The 21656-nt window shown below is 42.0% G+C and overlaps 1 protein-coding gene across 1 annotated transcript in view; it reads right to left on the bottom strand.

Moving 5' to 3' along the window:
• Nucleotides 1–362: 362 nt before the first annotated feature.
• Nucleotides 363–21656, bottom strand: part of LOC138363867 (uncharacterized) — a 40984-nt gene continuing 19690 nt past the window's right edge. The window contains exon 15 of the mRNA XM_069323310.1: nt 363–860. Coding sequence (XP_069179411.1) covers nt 363–860 — 498 coding nt within the window. The remainder of the gene's footprint in view (nt 861–21656) is intronic.

The raw sequence follows: 21656 nt of genomic DNA, 5'->3' as shown, positions 1-21656 counted from the left end.
AGCTCTTATAATTTGCCAATGACAGAGCAGCTTTCATAGCCACTAGGGAGGGGGCCAGGAGCTGTGAAGACATGTATGACCTCATGCATAGTGGTAGTGACCTCGTACCAAGCTCCCCAGGCAGTCCCCAGAGAGATAAGTGACCTCACCTCTACCAAATTTCTGATACTCTCTCCCAATCCTGAATAACCTGTTTTCAGATTGCTGAAATACTGCTCATTGTAGCACGGTGACCATCGTAGCTTCGTTAGACTGCTCATGTCATGTGCTATCTGCTGATCCCAAACACGACTATTCTAGCTGCATAATGTTAGAGACCGTGCACATGAGTGCACAAGGCAACGAAATCCACTTACTTGCTCCTAACGTGCATAACCAGAAATGACAGCACGACCTTCGTGACGACGGGGTATGAGTTTACGACCTTCGTGACGACAGGGTATGAGTGTACGACCTTCGTGACGACGGGGTATGAGTGTACGACCTTCGTGACGACGGGGTATGAGTGTACGACCTTCGTGACGACGGGGTATGAGTGTACGACCTTCGTGACGACGGGGTATGAGTGTACGACCTTCGTGACGACGGGGTAAGAGTTTACGACCTTCGTGACGACGGGGTATGAGTTTACGACCTTCGTGACGACGGGGTATGAGTGTACGACCTTCGTGACGACGGGGTATGAGTGTACGACCTTCGTGACGACGGGGTATGAGTTTACGACCTTCGTGACGACGGGGTATGAGTTTACGACCTTCGTGGCGACAGGTGGAGCGGGGTATACCGACCCAGAGAGCCGAGGAGTCTTTTATCAAGCCAGAGAAGGAACACTTATTGATCGGGTGAGGAAAATGCCGACACTTGGTTCATACACAGAGGTTTGGCACCTGATTCTCATGATTATATGTTTACTAAGTTATGTGTGCGAAGTATTTAATTATATTTTTCTTTATTATAATGGACTTATCGTAAAAGGACATTTTCCTACAGGTCACATTCACTTTCCTCTCACGCTGTTATTATTGGAGACCTGTGCAGGTGTAATCGCTTTTATGCACTCTGGAGTGCGTACATACACGAATTCTCCCTCACATTACCTCCTTAGACAACGGGTACCCGAAGCTGCAAGTGACTTTCTGAGGCGTGACTCTTGGAACCTAATTACCCCATAAAGATAACTGGTCAGCCGAACACCGTGCTACACTATCACTAAGTGCCTCTGGGCGTTACCTTCCCCAGCTAGCCACAACATGTCTCCCTCGTACACAATTAGTGATTTCATATTAAATTACGCTCGCTATTATTACAGGAATGCAGAAACAGCAGCTTCTTGTATTCACATTAAGTGCAGCGTGGTGTAGGGATCCGCGTTTTATATATGTTGAAGATTCAAGGCCATTGTAGAACCTAATTTTGGTCTATCTATACATAAAATTCTAATATTTAATTATATTCATTTATATAAAAGGAAAGTATCAATTTTGAATACATAGAACGGTCAAATTTGAGATGCGTCTTTGGGGGTTATCCGCTGTGAGGTCAAACGTTGCCTGAATATGGGTTGCTCTAAATTCTTCACCCACTAACTGCATATACAAATAATTTCCAACCCCAGCTTCCCTGTGAGCTGGATCCAGTGTTCTCTTTAGGGAAGACATCACAACTTCTTCTGTGATTATGTTAGTGGACAAGCCTGACCCTGTCCCATGCACTAAAAGCACCATCACCGGTTGGATGACCTCCTACCACACTAACAAAAAAGAGGAGGGCTTCCCCGCACACTTCCACCTCAGCTGCACGGTCTTAATGCACTTTCAACCCTACATTGTGTTATGATCTCAGCCTGCAGGAGAAACGAGTCTCCCTCCTTGAGAGTTATTCATCAAGCCTGACCTGATTAGAAGGTCTAGCAAATATTGAGGTGATAACACATATGTAAAATAGTTGCTTGGATATGTATAACAATTTGAGATTATGGGCAATGAAGAAGAAAACAGATAAATGACTGGCTAGGAGATGTGGATATTTTGCTGGAGGCGTGAGGCTCGCTTCTGGAGGGGCTTTGACCTCACTTGAGTGCCAGACATCGCAGGGGAAAGCCGCGCTCCGTTGAGCTCCCGTCAGAAGGGAACCCCTAGTGATATATCTCGAAGAGAAGAGAAGTGTGCAGACGTACCAGCTGTGGAATCGAGCTGGGGACGTGTGGTCTCAAGTCCCGGGCGATGAGAAGTGTTTATTAAACCGGCCAGAGGCATTATCGTGGGCCGTGGCAGCGCCCTAACCAAGCTTCGTCAGAGGGAGGAGCGCCCTCGACCAGCCAATCTGTGGTAAGCACGATATAAGCCAGTTCATAGTGATTGCTTGTAGTTGGTCGTGTGCCCAGCGACAGTAGCGATGTTTATTTATAAGTTAGACATGTTTTGATAAGGCAGAAAGCCTAAAATAAGAGTAGAGAGGGAGGAACACGGAGCGACGTCCGTCCCCTCTGAGCGCTGGCAGGCAACTGAGGGAGCCCTGCTCCTGACGGCGAAGGACCCTCCCAGCGAGTGAGGACTGCCGCAGGGTGAGGTGGAGTATGGACCCGCCCAAAACGGGGGAGTCCACTCTCACAGTATGTAGAGGACAGATAGAGGTTTGAGGCAAACATATTGTGTGATTATTTTTGTTTATGTGTTAAAGGGGAAACATTTTTATTGGAGTGTCGATGGGTTGCAGGTTTGTCTTTGGGGAAGAAGTTGCTGAGAACTTCGAAGCCAGCACAGATGAAGTAGTTGATGAGACTCCCAGGTAGTGGAGGAGAGGACCTCGAGCTGTGAGGAGAAGCAGTGAAGAGGAGTGTCACGTGCTTCTGTAGAGGTGGTGAAGCACCGTAGTTGCTCAAGGAAACTTCATGATAGCAGCCTGGAGGAGCTGCAGAGGATCCTGGTAGTGAAGCCCGGAAGAACCTAAAGATATCAGGGTAGTGAACTTCCAGAGGTGGAAGGGAAGTTCTGGTGGATTACTTGTAGGGAGTTGATAGTGTTTGGTTGTCATTAGCGTGCAAGACACAGTGAGAGGTGAGTGACTGTTTGCATTCTTATGTCAAGGAGTGTTTTATACTGAAGTTTAGAGTTACAGACGTAGGCTGGATTACCTACAGACGTATGCGTTCTAGGACTGATAGAGTGATCGATTGTTCATTGTTGTGTCAATGAACATTTATACTGATATATGTTATTGTATTCAAATGCTGATTTTCTTTGAACACATTTATAGATACATATATATATTCTCTTGCTGATGGTGCAACAGTGTATGTAGACTTGATCAACTTGATGAGGTTGATAAAATCAGGTGGTGAACCAGGAGATAGGATACCACTTGATAAGCTGATGATAGATAGAGTTCTGATGGTGTTGGAGTGCAACCTGATTGTAATATTATAGAGTATAGGATTCATTATTATTATATGTGTATATGTATTGTGTATGTGCTCTTTCCAGTAAATGTATTCAAATTTGCTGGTATTTGACCTTGTCCTAGTGAGGCTTCCCATGAAATAGTACAGAAGAGAGAGAGAGAAAGAAAGAACCAAGAATCACTGCTGTGGACAGGGTAGAAGGTAATACTAATAAGTCAAAGGGGATTGAGGAGATCATATCACCTAAGGAGAGAGTGGGGAGTCACAGCGGCTCGAGTGGGTGTGTGCACGTGACAACGAGGCTGAGTGTTGGAGCCGCATCCCCTAAACGTGTGACGTTGAACCCCTCTCCAAGAGCCAGATGCGCCTAGTGTGATCTCCTAGTGAAGTAAAAGCACTCTGCCGAGTTGTGGGTTGGGTTGTCCGTAGAGAAGGATCAACGACAACACCACCAACCCACAGACTATAATAATTGCACGCCATGTTCCTGTCATCTGCCCGAATTGCATCAACATCCGTTACAACTCCTCATTATCAACTGCCAGTACTGTAGCGGGTTCATGCAGGGTTCTCGACAGTACCTAACTGCTCTCCATATGTCATTCGACTTGAGCATCTGCTAGATACAGTCCAGATGTAATTAAGGACCAGATGACCCTCGTCAAAGGGAGCCATCTTCTCGAGGTGATGTGAATTAGGCAGGACGTACCTGTACATATTGATATGTATACAGGAAGCAGTTTTTTGTTAAAAAAAGGATGGATTGGGAAAATACAGCTCTTCATTAGCTTCAACACCTTCAACAGTATTCCCCTAGTATGACTTACTGTGAGGAGTCTCATTACTCTGAAGATCCCCAAATGTGTCAGTTGCATTCACCCACACATAAGTGTACTATTTTGTTCTTAGCTATTACATTTCGGTAGACGCAGGCATATTCTTCCTTACATATAACGCTTATTAGTGTAAATGACCAAATGTCTGAATAAAAAAGGACTCCTTGGCCTAATATAGGTCGCTGGCAGTAATGCCCAACAGGGAGGGTAGGTACAGAACCACAACAACTAGGAGTAACCTATTCTAAACATAGCTATACATGTAGCTAATATATATTTATGAGAAAATCCATAGGAACCGTGATGAGGGTTCGAACCCATGCGGTGGGTGTTTCCACGCACACGCCCTAGTTAACTAGGCCACGATATGATAAAAAGATTGCAGCCAGGAGTTCTACTGAGTTCACGAGGGTTTCCCGAGGCTTCCAATGAAGCTGGACCAGGATTTTCACGCAATCCCTCCACGTACTGTGGCTCGGTCTTCTAGGAATGTGCTACCGCTGACGCTCCTCTTTCAATACACAGAAATAATCACACTAAGCTACCAGACCCCCCCCCCCAAGGGGTCTGATAGCTGAGTGGACAGCGCGCGGAACTCGTAATCATGTGGCCCGGGTTTGATTCCCGGCGCCGGCAGAGACAAATGGGAAGAGTTTCTTTCATCCTGTTACCTAGCAGTAAATAGGTACCTAAGCGTTAGACTGCTGTTACGAGCTGCTTCCTGGGTGTGTGTGTGTGTGTGTGGAAAAAATTGTTAGTAATTAGTAAAAGTTGATTGATTGGAAGTTGAGAGGCAGGCCGAAAGAGCAGAGCTCACCCCCCCCTCCCCCGAAGCACAACTTGGTGAATACAACTAGGTGAATACTAACGTGGTGCGTCAATAAGAAAAATCCGTAGGAGCCGAATTCTCCTATCGGCCCCTACGGATTTTCTCATTGATACATGGCGTTAGTGAGATTGCTCTCAGTGTAAAAATTTATATTAATAATATACCTGATAAATTATCAATTATGCATTACGACAAAAATAGAATACGCCTAAAGAGGTGTTACTAACCCATGTACGAGCACACAGTACATATTTTGTAACATCTCTTTAATCCAAACTACGTCCCCCACTTTATGAATGAAAAACACTACTTGCATGACAAAAATTATGTTTTAACATTATTCAAATAGAGCTTCAGATATTCCTATGTTCGAAACCCACCTTTTAGCACATCCTCAACGTTCTCCATAACAAAATAAACGAAAAATAATAGAATAAAATACCCAATTATGTACAAAACCAGAACAAGTAATAATAATATTAAAATACTTGACAAAATACTGGCTACTCATTGAAAAAATACACCAATCTCCTTCGTAATACTCAATATCCTAAAAATGGTTGTCTGAAGTCAGCGATAGTCGAGACGTGCATGCATGTCAATGTCAAATATATATTGCATGCACTGTGTCATATCACATGCTCTACGTCGGTTATACCCTGTGTACCGTGACTTTACCAGAGCATAGCGCCTGGGTCACCGTAATATACACAGTAGTTTACCCTTGAAACTCATTTTCACTGATTCTCTAGACTGATCATTCAAGCTCAGGTGCTCCAGGGTAACAGCTTCCATTGTCGCTAAATAAAAGACATGGGAGAAAAATGTAAATTGTTCGATAATAAAAATTACCAGCTGAAACTGAACGGTGGTGGAGTGGACCGAACAATACTGTTGAGTTTACAGTTGGAACCCCGGACCTGAGGCCGGAGTCACGCATTGACCTAAGTCCAGTCAACTCAAATCTCACCCATTCAGATATATACACAGTAAGGTGTGGGAACTTAACCATCCAGATATATGGTTATGTGGGTGGCAGCAAACAAATGAACTGAGTTTCTTTCAGTCTGATGATCCTATTCACCTAGCATTAAATAGGTACCTGGGAGTTAGACAGCTGCTACGGGCTCCTTCCTGGGTGAAGTCTGTGTGTGTGAAAATTAGGATTAAGAACTTGCTCAGAACTCTATGCGTGCTAGTGGCTGAACAAGAATGTAAGAACTCTTGTATATATAAATAAATAAATAAATAAATAATGTTTGATACAATGGCTCCCTATCATTCTCTGAGATGCTCACACTATGGCCACTATCTCTGCCTCATGAGCACCCTCACACTCAACACTTTGGCTCCTTTACATACAAAGTCCACAGGTCTTAAGCAACTTAATCATAAATGTTGTATCCCAATATTTATATTACTAATGCCGACTTAAATTACAAAGTTAACTCAAGAATTCCTTTTGACATATATCAGGCATCTTGAGTTAAACTTGAAAGGACTGAGTTTACTTCGTCAGGAGCAAAATAATTCTTTGCCCATCATACAACGTCAGTTTTAAACACTTTCCCTACTGGTAGTAAAGGAATCTGATAAATATATTGGGCGCGGCGCCCGCCTCCACCACCACGCCCACCTGCACCATCACGCCCACCTGCACCATCACGCCCACCTGCACCACCACACCCACCTGCACCATCACGCCCACCTGCACCACCACGCCCACCTGCACCACCACGCTCACCTGCACCATCACGCCCACCTGCACCACCACGCCCACCTGCACCACCACACCCACCTGCACCACCATGCCCACCTGCACCACCATGCCCACCTGCACCACCATGCCCACCTGCACCACCATGCCCACCTGCACCACCACACCCACCTGCACCACCATGCCCACCTGCACCACCATGCCCACCTGCACCATCACGCCCACCTGCACCACCATGCCCACCTGCACCACCACACCCACCTGCACCACCATGCCCACCTGCACCACCATGCCCACCTGCACCACCATGCCCACCTGCACCATCATGCCCACCTGCACCACCATGCCCACCTGCACCACCACACCCACCTGCACCACCATGCCCACCTGCACCACCATGCCCACCTGCACCACCATGCCCACCTGCACCATCACGCCCACCTGCACCACCATGCCCACCTGCACCACCATGCCCACCTGCACCACCATGCCCACCTGCACCACCATGCCCACCTGAACCACCATGCCCACCTGCACCATCACGCCCACCTGCACCACCACACCCACCTGCACCACCATGCCCACCTGCACCACCATGCCCACCTGCACCACCATGCCCACCTGCACCATCACGCACACCTGCACCACAATGCCCACCTGCACCACCACACCCACCTGCACCACCACACCCACCTGCACCACCACGCCCACCTGCACCACCACGCCCACCTGCACCACCACGCCACCTGCACCACCACGCCCTACTGCACCACTACACCCACCTGCACCACCAGGCCACCTGCACCACCAGGCCACCTGCACCACAACGCGCACCTGCACAACCACACCCACCTGCACCACTACACCCACCTGCACAACCAAACCCACCTCCACCACCACGCCCACCTGCACTACCACACCCACCTTCACCACCACACCCACCAGCACCACCACATCCACCTACACCATCACGGCCACCTGCACCACCACGCCCACCTGCACCACCACACCCACCTGCACCACCACGCCCACCTGCACCACAATGCCCACCTGCACCACCACGCCCACCTGCACCACCACACCAACCTTCACCACCACACCCACCAGCACCACCACATCCACCTACACCACCACGGCCACCTGCACCACCACGCCCACCTGCGCCACCACACCCACCTGCACCACCACGCCCACCTGCACCACAATACCCACCTGCACCACCACGCTCACCTGCACCCCCACACCCACCTGCACCACCACACCCACCTGCACCACCACGCCCACCTGCACCACCACACCCACCTCCACCACCACACCCACCAGCACCACCACGCCCAACTGCATCACCACGCCCACCTGCACCACCACGCCCACCTGCACCACCACACCCACCTGCACCACCACACCAACCTACACCACCACGCCCACCTGCACCACCACGATCACCTGCACCACCACGCCCACCTGTACCACCGCACCCACCTGCACCACCACACCCACCTGCACCACCACGCGCACCTGAACCATCACACCCACCTGCAACACCACACCCACCTGCACCACCACACGAACCTGCACCACCACGCCCAACTGCATCACCACGGCCACCTGCACCACCACACCCACTTGCACCACCACGCCCACCTGCACCACCACGCCCACCTGAACCACTACGTCCACCTGCACCACCACATCCAACTGCACCACCACTCCCACCTACACCACCACGCCCACCTGCACCACCACGCCTAGCAGCACCAAAATGCCCACCTGCACTAACACGCCCACCTGCACCACCACACCCACCTGCACCACAATGCCCACCTGCACCACCACGCTCACCTGCACCACCACACCCACCTGCACCACCACACCCACCTGCACCACCACGCCCACCTGCACCACCACGCCCACCTGCACCACCACGCTCACCAGCACCACCACACCCACCTGCACCACAACACCCACCTGCACCACCATGCGCACCTGAACCACCATGCCCACCTGCAACACCACACCCACCTGCACCACCACACCCACCTGCACCACCACTCCCACCTGCACCACCACGCCCACATGCACCAACACACCCAGCAGCACCAAAATGCCCACCTGCACTAACACGCCCACCTGCACCACCACACCCACCTGCACCACCACGCCCACCTGCACCACAATGCCCACCTGCACCACCACGCTCACCTGCACCACCACACCCACCTGCACCACTACACCCACCTGCACCACCACGCCCACCTGCACCACCACGCCCACCTGCACCACCACGCTCACCTGCACCACCACACCCACCTGCACCACCACACCCACCTGCACCACCATGCGCACCTGAACCACCACGCCCACCTGCAACACCACACCCACCTGCACCACCACACCCACCTGCACCACCAAGCCCAACTGCATCACCACGCCCACCTGCACCACCAAACCCACCTGCACCACCACACTAACCTACACCACCATGCCCACCTGCGCCACAACGCCCACCTGCACCACCACACCCACCTGCACCACCACTCCCACCTGCACCACCACGCCCACATGCACCAACACACCCAGCAGCACCAAAATGCCCACCTGCACTAACACGCCCACCTGCACCACCACACCCACCTGCACCACCACGCCCACCTGCACCACAATGCCCACCTGCACCACCACGCTCACCTGCACCACCACACCCACCTGCACCACTACACCCACCTGCACCACCACGCCCACCTGCACCACCACGCCCACCTGCACCACCACGCTCACCTGCACCACCACACCCACCTGCACCTCCACACCCACCTGCACCACCATGCGCACCTGAACCACCACGCCCACCTGCAACACCACACCCACCTGCACCACCACACCCACCTGCACCACCAAGCCCAACTGCATCACCACGCCCACCTGCACCACCAAACCCACCTGCACCACCACACTAACCTACACCACCATGCCCACCTGCGCCACAACGCCCACCTGCACCACCACACCCACCTGCACCACCACACCCACCTGCACCACCACGCAAGTAGTAGGGTGTAAGCGCCACAGGTAACTTTTTTTTTGGGGAGAGGACCCCTGTGGACTGTAAGCGCCACAGGTACCTTTTTTTTTTTGGCCAGAGGACCCCTGTGGACTGTAAGCGCCACAGGTACCTTTTTTGTTTTTCTGGGAAATTCGTGTCTGGGAGCCAGGGTTTTCAGGTAAATTTTGTCAGTCACAGATTTTAGAAGTAAGGATTTCTTATGATGAAAATAATTTCCGAGACTTAGAAGTTTGTTAAGGTCTTATGGGAGAAATTCAAATATCATATGTAGCGCTTTAGGGTTTTCAGGAGAACTCTACGGACATATAAATTTTGTCAGTCACAGATTTTTAGAAGTTGTTAAAGTTCTTATAATTAAAAATCATGTCATACGAGTATGGACTGTTTTGTGTGCGTATCCATGTGTACTATTGTCAAGACCGACAGACACGTGAAGCTATGTGTGTTTATGTGTACCTGTAATTGAACCACACCCCCCTCCCTCCCCCCTTACCTCGCAATCTGTCGCCTCACCTGTGTTTACTTTAGACGTCAGCCAGACACGGCCTTCAGGTCACCTCGGTAATCGTATCTTATCTTCTCCATAGTAATATCTGGACCGTCCCTCTCTCTCTCTCTCTCCTTTCATTCAGTTCAGCTATTTTCTGACATCATATGTTTGCTCCTTTTCATTAAGCAAGTCAGTTTTACACAAATAAATCGTGTTAGTAAGCAAGTTCTAGCTCACGTTCCCTGCCTTAGTCCCCTGTCGTATAATGAATACTATCATTCCAATCCCTCTAAAATTTAAAAATAATCATATTTCAAACGTATTTCAATACAGTAATTTAGTTACCGAGCTCCAGCGCTTGTCCTCCGCCTTAGCTCTCTCTCGTATCTTCGTTAATACCTATTCAAATTCCCCGAAATTTCTACCCGCTGTATTTCAGACATAGTTTAGTAAATTCAAACAATTATCAAACTCTAGCTCTTGTCCCCAGCTTAGTTCATTTGTACAAAATCATTAGTAACAGTCCAAATTCCCTGAGATTTTTACCCTCTGTATTTCAGACACCGTAAATAAGATCAAAACAGTTATCGAGCTCCAGCGCTTGTCCTCCGCCTTAGCTCTCTCTCGTATCTTCGTTAATACCTATTCAAATTCCCTGAAATTTTTACCCTCTGTATTACAGGCACCGTAAATAAGATCAAGTCCATTACCGAGCTCCAGATCTCGTCCTCCACCTTAGTTCATTGTACAAGATCGTTAGTAACAGATCAATTCCCCTGAAATTTTTTACCCTCTGTATTTTCAGGCTCCGTAAATAAGATCAAAACAGTTATCGAGCTCCAGCTCTTGTCCATCGCCTTAGTTCATTTATACAAGATCGTTAGTAACAGACCAATTTTCCCGAAATTTAAAGCAGACATACTTCAAAGTTAGTAAATAAAAATCAAGTAAGTTATCGAGCTCCAGCTCTCATCCCCCGCCTTAGTTCTCTCTCGTATATTTGTAAATAACCTATCAATTTCCCGAAATTTAAAAGCAGACATACTTCAAAGTTAGTAAATAAGATCAAGTCAGTTATCGAGCTCCAGCTCTCGTCCCCACCTTAGTTCTCTTTCGTATCTTTGTAAATAACCCATCAATTTCCCTGAAATTTTTACCATCTGTATTTCAGACATAGTAAATATGAAGTAAACAAATATAAAACTCTAGCTCTTGTCCTCTGTCCAAGTTCACTCATGTAAATTCATTACTATCAGTCCAAATCCCCCTGAGATTTAAACACCCAACTACATTTTCAGACATAGTAAATAAAAACCAGTTCAGTTATCAAGTTTCAACTCTTGTGCCCCAGCTTAGTTCATTTTGTACAAGTTCTTTATTTTCCAACTAAATCACCCTGAGATTTAAAATCACCTTATTTTCTAACGTAGTAAAATTAATCTGGACATTAGCCAAGTTCCATTTCCTCAGCCTTAGATCATCAGACATAAGTATATTCAATCAAGTCCATCTCCAGCCTATCTCTTTATCAGAGTAATTACCTTACCCTTCTCATCCCCAACGTATCCAAACCTTCAATAATCATATCGTATTTGCATATTTTCTCTATATTCACTGTGTTCTTCGTATTCTCATCCGTGTTTACTCCATGTTCTTCAAATGTTCACAGTCCCATTCAGTTCATATTTTCACAAGTATCTCCATTTTCTATGTTTTCATGTTCATCACATGTTCTCTTTACAACTTTTATACTCAATATTCATGCTAACTTCCATATTTTGTGTTCTTTGTCAATATTCATGTTCCTCTACAAGTTCATGTTCCTCACAAGATCACTTCGTTTTTCACCTTCACTTACATGTTTTCTACATTCTTTGTCATATTCTCCATGTTCTTCACAAGTCCATTGTTCATTCTTTGTATTCCCTATTCTCCTTATCATGTTTTCATGTTTTCTGTAAGTTCATATTCCCAGCATGTTCACTGTATTCATCAACTTTTCTTACATATGTTCTTTGCCATGTTCCCCATATGTTCTCTGGGTTTTTCCCCTTACATGTTATTTAACGTTCCTTAACTAAAAAAATCTTTCGCCAATCAACTAAAACATAGTCACTTTCGTCATTTCTCAACTAAACTTATTATCCAGTCAACTAAAAATAGTCAGAAATAGCCTCGTTCAACACTGTTCTTAACTAAAACAACCTTTCTCTTAGCTAAAAATTGTCAAAGGAAACTTCTTTCAGCACTTTCTTAACAGCCGCTATGTTTCATCAAGTAAGAAAAAATTGTCAAAGGAAACTTTCCAAAACTGTTCATAACTAAACTTATTCCCTAGTCATCAGAAAATAACCGTGTTCTTCATGTTTCATTGTCATTTCATAACTAAAATTATCCATCAATCAACAGAAAAAGTCATATTCATCATCATTGTTCCTATCTAAAATTATGTTTTGTCAAGTAAGAAAAAATAACCAAAGATATCTTTCATCGCTGTTCTTAACTGACATTATACTTTGGGGAGCACAAAAATAGTCTCCCTCGTCATGTTTTGTCTTTTTCCTTAACTAAAGTATTCATCAGTCAACTAAAAAATAGTTACTTCATCATGTTTCCTTGTCATTTCTTAACTGAAATATCACTTCTCTCATCTGAAAATAGTCATGTGTAACCTCTTTCCAACACTGTTCTTAACTAAAATACCCTTTCTCTTAGCAAAAATTGTCAAGGAAAACGTTTCCAATACTGTTCATAACTAACTTTATCCATTGTCATTCAACTAAAAATGGTCTTGTTCATCATTTCGTAACAGCCATTATGTTTTCGTCAAGTAAGAAAATATAGTCAAAGATATCTATCATCGTCGTTCTTAACTGACATTTATACTTTGTGGAGCACTAAAATAGTCACTGTCGTCATATTTTGTCTTGTCTTTCCTCAACTAAAATAGTCAAATGTAGCTTTTCAGCACTTTCGTAAAATTTATATGTCGTTAAGTAAGAAAAAAATAGTCAAAGGTGCTCTCCGTGACACCAAAGTTACTCTTCGAGACATCAAGGACCTACTCAAAGACATCAAAGTTGCACTCAAAGACATCCTTTGAGACATCAAAGACATCCTTTAAGACATCAAAGACACCTCTCGAGGCATCAAAGACACTCTCAAACACACCAAAAGACACTCTTCGTTCATCAAACTTATTCTCAGAGATATCTAAAGTTATTCTCAGAACAATCTAAAGTTATTCCAAGACAACAAAAGTTATTCTCAGAGCTACCCGAAGCTATTCTCAGAGGCATCAAAGCTATTCTCAGAGTTAACAAAGTTGTTCCAGAAAGACGTTAAAAATTAATCTCAATCATCAAACTTGTTCTCAAAGTCATCAAAGTTAATCTTAGAGTTATCAAAGGTAATCTATAACTCACTTTTGTTCATCAAAGCTGATCTCAGAGTTAACAAAGGTAATCTCTAACTCACTCTCGTTCATCAAAGTTGTTTCAAAGACATCAAAGTTAATCTCTAAGACATCAAAGTTATTCTAAGAGCTATCAAAAGTTATTCTCAGTCATGATATGTTATTCTCTAAGTAACCTTCCGTTCATCAAAGACATTCTCTAAGTCCTCAAAGACATTCTCTAAGTCCTCAAAGTTATTCTCTAAGTCCTCAAAGTTATTCTCTAAAACAACAAAGTCATTCTCAGAGTCATCAAAAGTTATTCTCAGAGTCACCTTCGTTATTCAAAGAAGCCTACTGAGACATCCTCGTTCAACAAAACTGTCCTCAGAGCCATCAAAAAGGTTAAATACAGTCATCAAAGTTGTTCTTTAAGACATCTTTGTTCATCAAAGTTGTTCTCTAAGACATCAATGTTGTTATCTACGACATCAAAGATGTTCTGTAAATCATAAATGTTTATCTTAACTCACCTTCGTTCATTAGAGAAACTTTCCAATCCATATTCGTTGACCCGAGTTATTCTCAGAGTCATCAAAGCTATCTCTAATTCATCTTCGTTCTCCAAAAAGTTGTTCTCTAAGACACCTTCATTCATCAAAGAAACTCTCCTTCTTCCATCATGTTATTCTTTAAGACATCTTCAGTCATAAAATTTTCTCTAACAAAATGTAACTAGTTCAGCTTTTCATACCAAACCTGCACTTGTTAAAATATATTTCCTTAGTCGCTTTACCCTAAAACTGTTCTCTGAACTACACTGTTCAAACCTACGTAACCTATCCTCTCCACCCAATGTTACTTAGTTAACTTAACCTGCATAACCTAACTTTACCTATCTTACCTTACCTTACCTATCTTACCTAACCTAACCTAACTTTACCTATCTTACCTTACCTATCTTACCTAACCTAACCTAACTTATCCTGCTTAACCTAACTTACCTATCTTACCTAACTTTACCTATCTTACCTAACTTAACCTGCATAACCTAACTTTACCTATCCTAACATAACTTACCTTACCTTACCTATCTTACCTAACTTTACCTATCTTACCTAACTTAACCTGCATAACCTAACTTTACCTATCCTAACATAACTTACCTTACCTTACCTATCTTACCTAACTTTACCTATCTTACCTAACTTACCTACATTACCTAACTTAACCTGCTTAACCTAACTTACCTAACCTTACCTAACTTAACCTGCATAACCTTACCTTACCTATCTTACCTAACTTACCTACATTACCTAACTTAACTTAACCTGCTTAACCTAACTTATCCTGCATAACCTAACTTACCTACATTTACCTAACTTAACCTGCCTAACCTAACTTTACCTACCCTAACTTAACCTGCATAACCTAACCTGCTTAACTTAACTTACCTTACCTTACCTAACTTACTTAATTTAACCTAACTTACCTTACCTTACCTAACTTAAACTGCTTAACCTAACTTATTTAACTTATCTTACCTATCCTAACGTAACCTAACTTGCTTTACCTAACTTAATCTTACATTCCCAAACTGATGTATCCTAACTTATCTAGTCCAACCAGACATGATCTAACTTACACAAGTATTCCTTCTTGTCTTTTGTGTTTCGTCAATCATTGTCTCATATTCATTTACTCATTTCATTAGTTAATTTCTCAAATGGTCACTTATGCATTTCAAGTGCTATTTGTTAGAGATTGGATATTTAAGCATTTCAAAGAATTTTTGTTATATATGGGCATTTACTCATTTCATTAGTTAATTTCTCAAATGGTCACTTATGCATTTCAAGTGCTATTTGTTAGAGATTGGATATTTAAGCATTTCAAAGAATTTTTGTTATATATGGGCATTTACTCATTTCAAGGGTTAATTTCTCAAATGGACGTTTTTGCATTTCAAGTGTTATTTGTTTAAGATTTGGTGTTTAACCATTTCAAAGGATTTTTGTTATATATGGGAACTTACTCGTTTCAAGGGCTAATTTCTCAAATGGTCATTTTTGCAGATCAAGGGTTATTTGTTAAAGTTCATCAAGTTGCTCATAAGTTGTATTTATTATGTTTGTTATCATTTATTCTTATTCCCCAACCCCTTAACCTAACCTCTTGTAATCGTAGTGTATTTGGTAGGTTCTATCATATGTTCTTATTCCCCAACCCTTTAACCTAACCTTTCAGATGTAGTTTATTTGGTAGGTTCTATCATATGTTCTTATTCCCCAACCCTTTAACCTAACCTTTCAGATGTAGTTTATTTGGTAGGTTCTATCATATGTTCTTATTCCCCAACCCTTTAACCTAACCTTTCAGATGTAGTTTATTGTGTTTTGACGTATTTGTTGAATATATTATCCTTTTCCTAACCTTTCAGAGGTAGTTTTGTTTCTCCTTTTTGTATATTTTTACCCAAACCCACCATCCCACTTAACCTTCTTTCGTTCTTTTACTTTGATTCTCCTACTCCTTCTAACCCTCCTTTTCTATCTCTCTCCCTTATTCTCTCTCTTCCTCCCCCTCTCTCTCCCTCATTTGCTCAAATGCTCTCTTCTTTCTCAAATTCAAGTCTTAATGCCCCCATTCTCACACCCTCACTCTCATTCACTTAGTTTTTCTTTTTCTCAAATTCAAGTCTTAGTGCTCCCATGCTCTTCCTCCCCCCCTCTCTTACTCTTTTCTCCTCTTTTCATGCTCTCACTCACTTGCTCTCTTGTTTTTCTCAATTTCAAGTCTTAGTAGATCTGATTCTTTACTATTGTAATTTTATTATTACTAAGATAAAGAATGAACTTATATGTGAAATCAAAGTAAAAGAAGGAAAGAAGGTTAAGTGGGATGGTGGGTTTGGGTATAAATATACAAAAAGGAGAAACAAAACTACCTCTGAAAGGTTAGGAAAAGGATAATATATTCAACAAATACGTCAAAACACAATAAACTACATCTGAAAGGTTAGGTTAAAGGGTTGGGGAATAAGAACATGATAGAACCTACCAAATAAACTACATCTGAAAGGTTAGGTTAAAGGGTTGGGGAATAAGAACATATGATAGAACCTACCAAATACACTAAGATTACAAGAGGTTAGGTTAAGGGGTTGGGGAATAAGAATAAATGATAACAAACATAATAAATACAACTTATGAGCAACTTGATGAACTTTAACAAATAACCCTTGATCTGCAAAAATGACCATTTGAGAAATTAGCCCTTGAAACGAGTAAATTCCCATATATAACAAAAATCCTTTGAAATGGTTAATCACCCAATCTTAAACAAATAACACTTGAAATGCAAAAACGTCCATTTGAGAAATTATCCCTTGAAATGAGTAAATGCCCATATATGACAAAAATTCTTTGAAATGCTTAAATATCCAATCTCTAACAAATAGCACTTGAAATGCAAAAGTGACCATTTGAGAAATTAAGTAATGAAATGAGTAAATGAATATGAGACAATGATTGACGAAACACAAAAGACAAGCAGGAATACTTATGTAAGTTAGATCATGTCTGGTTTGACTAGATACGTTAGGATACATCAGTTTGGGAATGTAAGATTAAGTTAGGTAAAGCAAGTTATGTTACGTTAGGATAGGTAATTTAAGTTAAATAAGTTAGGTTAAGCAGGTTAAGTTATGTAAGTTAGGTTAAGCAGGTTAAGTTAGGTAATGTAGGTAAGTTAGGTTAAGCAAGATAAGTTTGGTAAGGTTAGGTAAGTTAGGTATGATAGGTAACGTATGGTAAGTTATGTTAGGATAGGTAAAGTTAGGTAAGGTAAGGTAAGTTATGTTAGGATAGGTAGAGTTAGGTTATGCATGTTAAGTTAGGTAAGATAGGTAAAGTTAGGTAAGGTAAGGTAAGTTAGGTTAAGCAGGTTAGGTTATACAGGATAAGTTAGGTACGTTAGGTAAGTTAAGTTAAGCATGATAAGTTAGGTTAGGTTATGTAAGTTAGGTAAGATAGGTAAAGTTAGGTAAGATTGGTAAGGTAAGGTAGGATAGGTAAAGTTAGGTTGAGCAGGTTAAGTTAAGTAAGATAGGTAATGTAAGGTAAGTTAAGTTAAGCAGGTTAGGTTATGCAGGTTAAGTTAGGGTAGGTAAAGTTAGGTTAGGCAGGTTAAGTTAGGTAAATGTAGGTAAGTTAGGTTATGCAGGATAAGTTAGGTTAAGCAGGTTAAGTTAAGTTAGGTAATGTAGGTAAGTTAGGTAAGATAGGTAAGGTAAGGTTATGCAGGTTAAGTTAGGTAAGGTTAGGTAAGTTAGGTTAAGCAGGTTAAGTTAGGTAATGTAGGTAAGTTAGGTAAGATAGGTAAAGTTAGGTAAGATAGGTAAGGTAAGGTAAGTTATGTTAGGATAGGTAAAGTTAGGTTATGCAGGTTAAGTTAGGTAAGATAGGTAAAGTTAGGTAAGATAGGTAAGGTAAGGTAAGTTATGTTAGGATAGGTAAAGTTAGGTTATGCAGGTTAAGTTAGGTAAGATAGGTAAAGTTAGGTAAGATAGGTAAGTTAGGTTAAGCAGGATAAGTTAGGTTAGGTTAGGTAAGATAGGTAAGGTAAGATAGGTAAAGTTAGGTTAGGTTAGGTAAGATAGGTAAGGTAAGGTAAGATAGGTAAAGTTAGGTTATGCAGGTTAAGTTAACTAAGTAACATTGGGTGGAGAGGATAGGTTACGTAGGTTTGAACAGTGTAGTTCAGAGAACAGTTTTAGGGTAAAGCGACTAAGGAAATATATTTTAACAAGTGCAGGTTTGGTATGAAAAGCTGAACTAGTTACATTTTGTTAGAGAAAATTTTATGACTGAAGATGTCTTAAAGAATAACATGATGGAAGAAGGAGAGTTTCTTTGATGAATGAAGGTGTCTTAGAGAACAACTTTTTGGAGAACGAAGATGAATTAGAGATCGCTTTGATGACTCTGAGAATAACTCGGGTCAACGAATATGGATTGGAAAGTTTCTCTAATGAACGAAGGTGAGTTAAGATAAACATTTATGATTTACAGAACATCTTTGATGTCGTAGATAACAACATTGATGTCTTAGAGAACAACTTTGATGAACAAAGATGTCTTAGAGAACAACTTTGATGACTGTATTTAACCTTTTTGATGGCTCTGAGGACAGTTTTGTTGAACGAGGATGTCTCAGTAGGCTTCTTTGAATAACGAAGGTGACTCTGAGAATAACTTTTGATGACTCTGAGAATGACTTTGTTGTTTTAGAGAATAACTTTGAGGACTTAGAGAATAACTTTGAGGACTTAGAGAATGTCTTTGAGGACTTAGAGAATGTCTTTGATGAACGGAAGGTTACTTAGAGAATAACATATCATGACTGAGAATAACTTTTGATAGCTCTTAGAATAACTTTGATGTCTTAGAGATTAACTTTGATGTCTTTGAAACAACTTTGATGAACGAGAGTGAGTTAGAGATTACCTTTGTTAACTCTGAGATCAGCTTTGATGAACAAAAGTGAGTTATAGATTACCTTTGATAACTCTAAGATTAACTTTGATGACTTTGAGAACAAGTTTGATGATTGAGATTAATTTTTAACGTCTTTCTGGAACAACTTTGTTAACTCTGAGAATAGCTTTGATGCCTCTGAGAATAGCTTCGGGTAGCTCTGAGAATAACTTTTGTTGTCTTGGAATAACTTTAGATTGTTCTGAGAATAACTTTAGATATCTCTGAGAATAAGTTTGATGAACGAAGAGTGTCTTTTGGTGTGTTTGAGAGTGTCTTTGATGCCTCGAGAGGTGTCTTTGATGTCTTAAAGGATGTCTTTGATGTCTCAAAGGATGTCTTTGAGTGCAACTTTGATGTCTTTGAGTAGGTCCTTGATGTCTCGAAGAGTAACTTTGGTGTCACGGAGAGCACCTTTGACTATTTTTTTCTTACTTAACGACAGATAAATTTTACGAAAGTGCTGAAAAGCTACATTTGACTATTTTAGTTGAGGAAAGACAAGACAAAATATGACGACAGTGACTATTTTAGTGCTCCACAAAGTATAAATGTCAGTTAAGAACGACGATGATAGATATCTTTGACTATATTTTCTTACTTGACGAAAACATAATGGCTGTTACGAAATGATGAACAAGACCATTTTTAGTTGAATGACAATGGATAAAGTTAGTTATGAACAGTATTGGAAACGTTTCCCTTGACAATTTTTGCTAAGAGAAAGGGTATTTTAGTTAAGAACAGTGTTGGAAAGAGGTTACACATGACTATTTTCAGATGAGAGAAGTGATATTTCAGTTAAGAAATGACAAGGAAACATGATGAAGTAACTATTTTTTAGTTGACTGATGAATACTTTAGTTAAGGAAAAAGACAAAACATGACGAGGGAGACTATTTTTGTGCTCCCCAAAGTATAATGTCAGTTAAGAACAGCGATGAAAGATATCTTTGGTTATTTTTTCTTACTTTACAAAACATAATTTTAGATAGGAACAATGATGATGAATATGACTTTTTCTGTTGATTGATGGATAATTTTAGTTATGAAATGACAATGAAACATGAAGAACACGGTTATTTTCTGATGACTAGGGAATAAGTTTAGTTATGAACAGTTTTGGAAAGTTTCCTTTGACAATTTTTTCTTACTTGATGAAACATAGCGGATGTTAAGAAAGTGCTGAAAGAAGTTTCCTTTGACAATTTTTAGCTAAGAGAAAGGTTGTTTTAGTTAAGAACAGTGTTGAACGAGGCTATTTCTGACTATTTTTAGTTGACTGGATAATAAGTTTAGTTGAGAAATGACGAAAGTGACTATGTTTTAGTTGATTGGCGAAAGATTTTTTTAGTTAAGGAACGTTAAATAACATGTAAGGGGAAAAACCCAGAGAACATATGGCGAACATGGCAAAGAACATATGTAAGAAAAGTTGATGAATACAGTGAACATGCTGGGAATATGAACTTACAGAAAACATGAAAACATGATAAGGAGAATAGGGAATACAAAGAATGAACAATGGACTTGTGAAGAACATGGAGAATATGACAAAGAATGTAGAAAACATGTAAGTGAAGGTGAAAAACGAAGTGATCTTGTGAGGAACATGAACTTGTAGAGGAACATGAATATTGACAAAGAACACAAAATATGGAAGTTAGCATGAATATTGAGTATAAAAGTTGTAAAGAGAACATGTGATGAACATGAAAACATAGAAAATGGAGATACTTGTGAAAATATGAACTGAATGGGACTGTGAACATTTGAAGAACATGGAGTAAACACGGATGAGAATACGAAGAACACAGTGAATATAGAGAAAATATGCAAATACGGTATGATTATTGAAGGTTTGGATACGTTGGGGATGAGAAGGGTAAGGTAATTACTCTGATAAAGAGATAGGCTGGAGAGGGACTTGATCGGATATATTTATGTTCGATGATCTAAGACAGAGGAAATGGAGCTTGGTTAATGCCCTGATTAATTTTACTACGTTAGAAATAAGGTGATCTTAAATCTCAGGGTGATTTAGTTGAAAATAAAGAACTTGTACAAAATGAACTAAGCTGGGGGACAAGAGTTGAAACTTGATAACTGAACTGGTTTTTATTTACTATGTCTGAAAATGTAGTTGGGTGTTTAACCCTTACACTGCTCAGGGGTCATATGGACATTTACACCCCTGTGCGCAAGAAAAAAAAAAAATTCAAAAAAATTTTTTCGTCTTCTAAACATGTTAATTTGTGTCCCCTGAGCACGGAAAAAATAAAAAAAAAATCGTAGGTGACATATTTTGGGCGCAATTGACCGAGGAAGTCTGGCAAAAAGTGGGCGTTGACAGAGCGGTCGTCAGACCCGGTCAGCGTCACCCGCGTTG

Source organism: Procambarus clarkii, chromosome 1 (assembly GCF_040958095.1).
Source record: "Procambarus clarkii isolate CNS0578487 chromosome 1, FALCON_Pclarkii_2.0, whole genome shotgun sequence".
NCBI classification, from domain to species: domain Eukaryota; kingdom Metazoa; phylum Arthropoda; class Malacostraca; order Decapoda; family Cambaridae; genus Procambarus; species Procambarus clarkii.
Note: the sequence above shows the minus strand (reverse complement) of the source record. Positions and strands in the feature narration are given on the sequence as shown.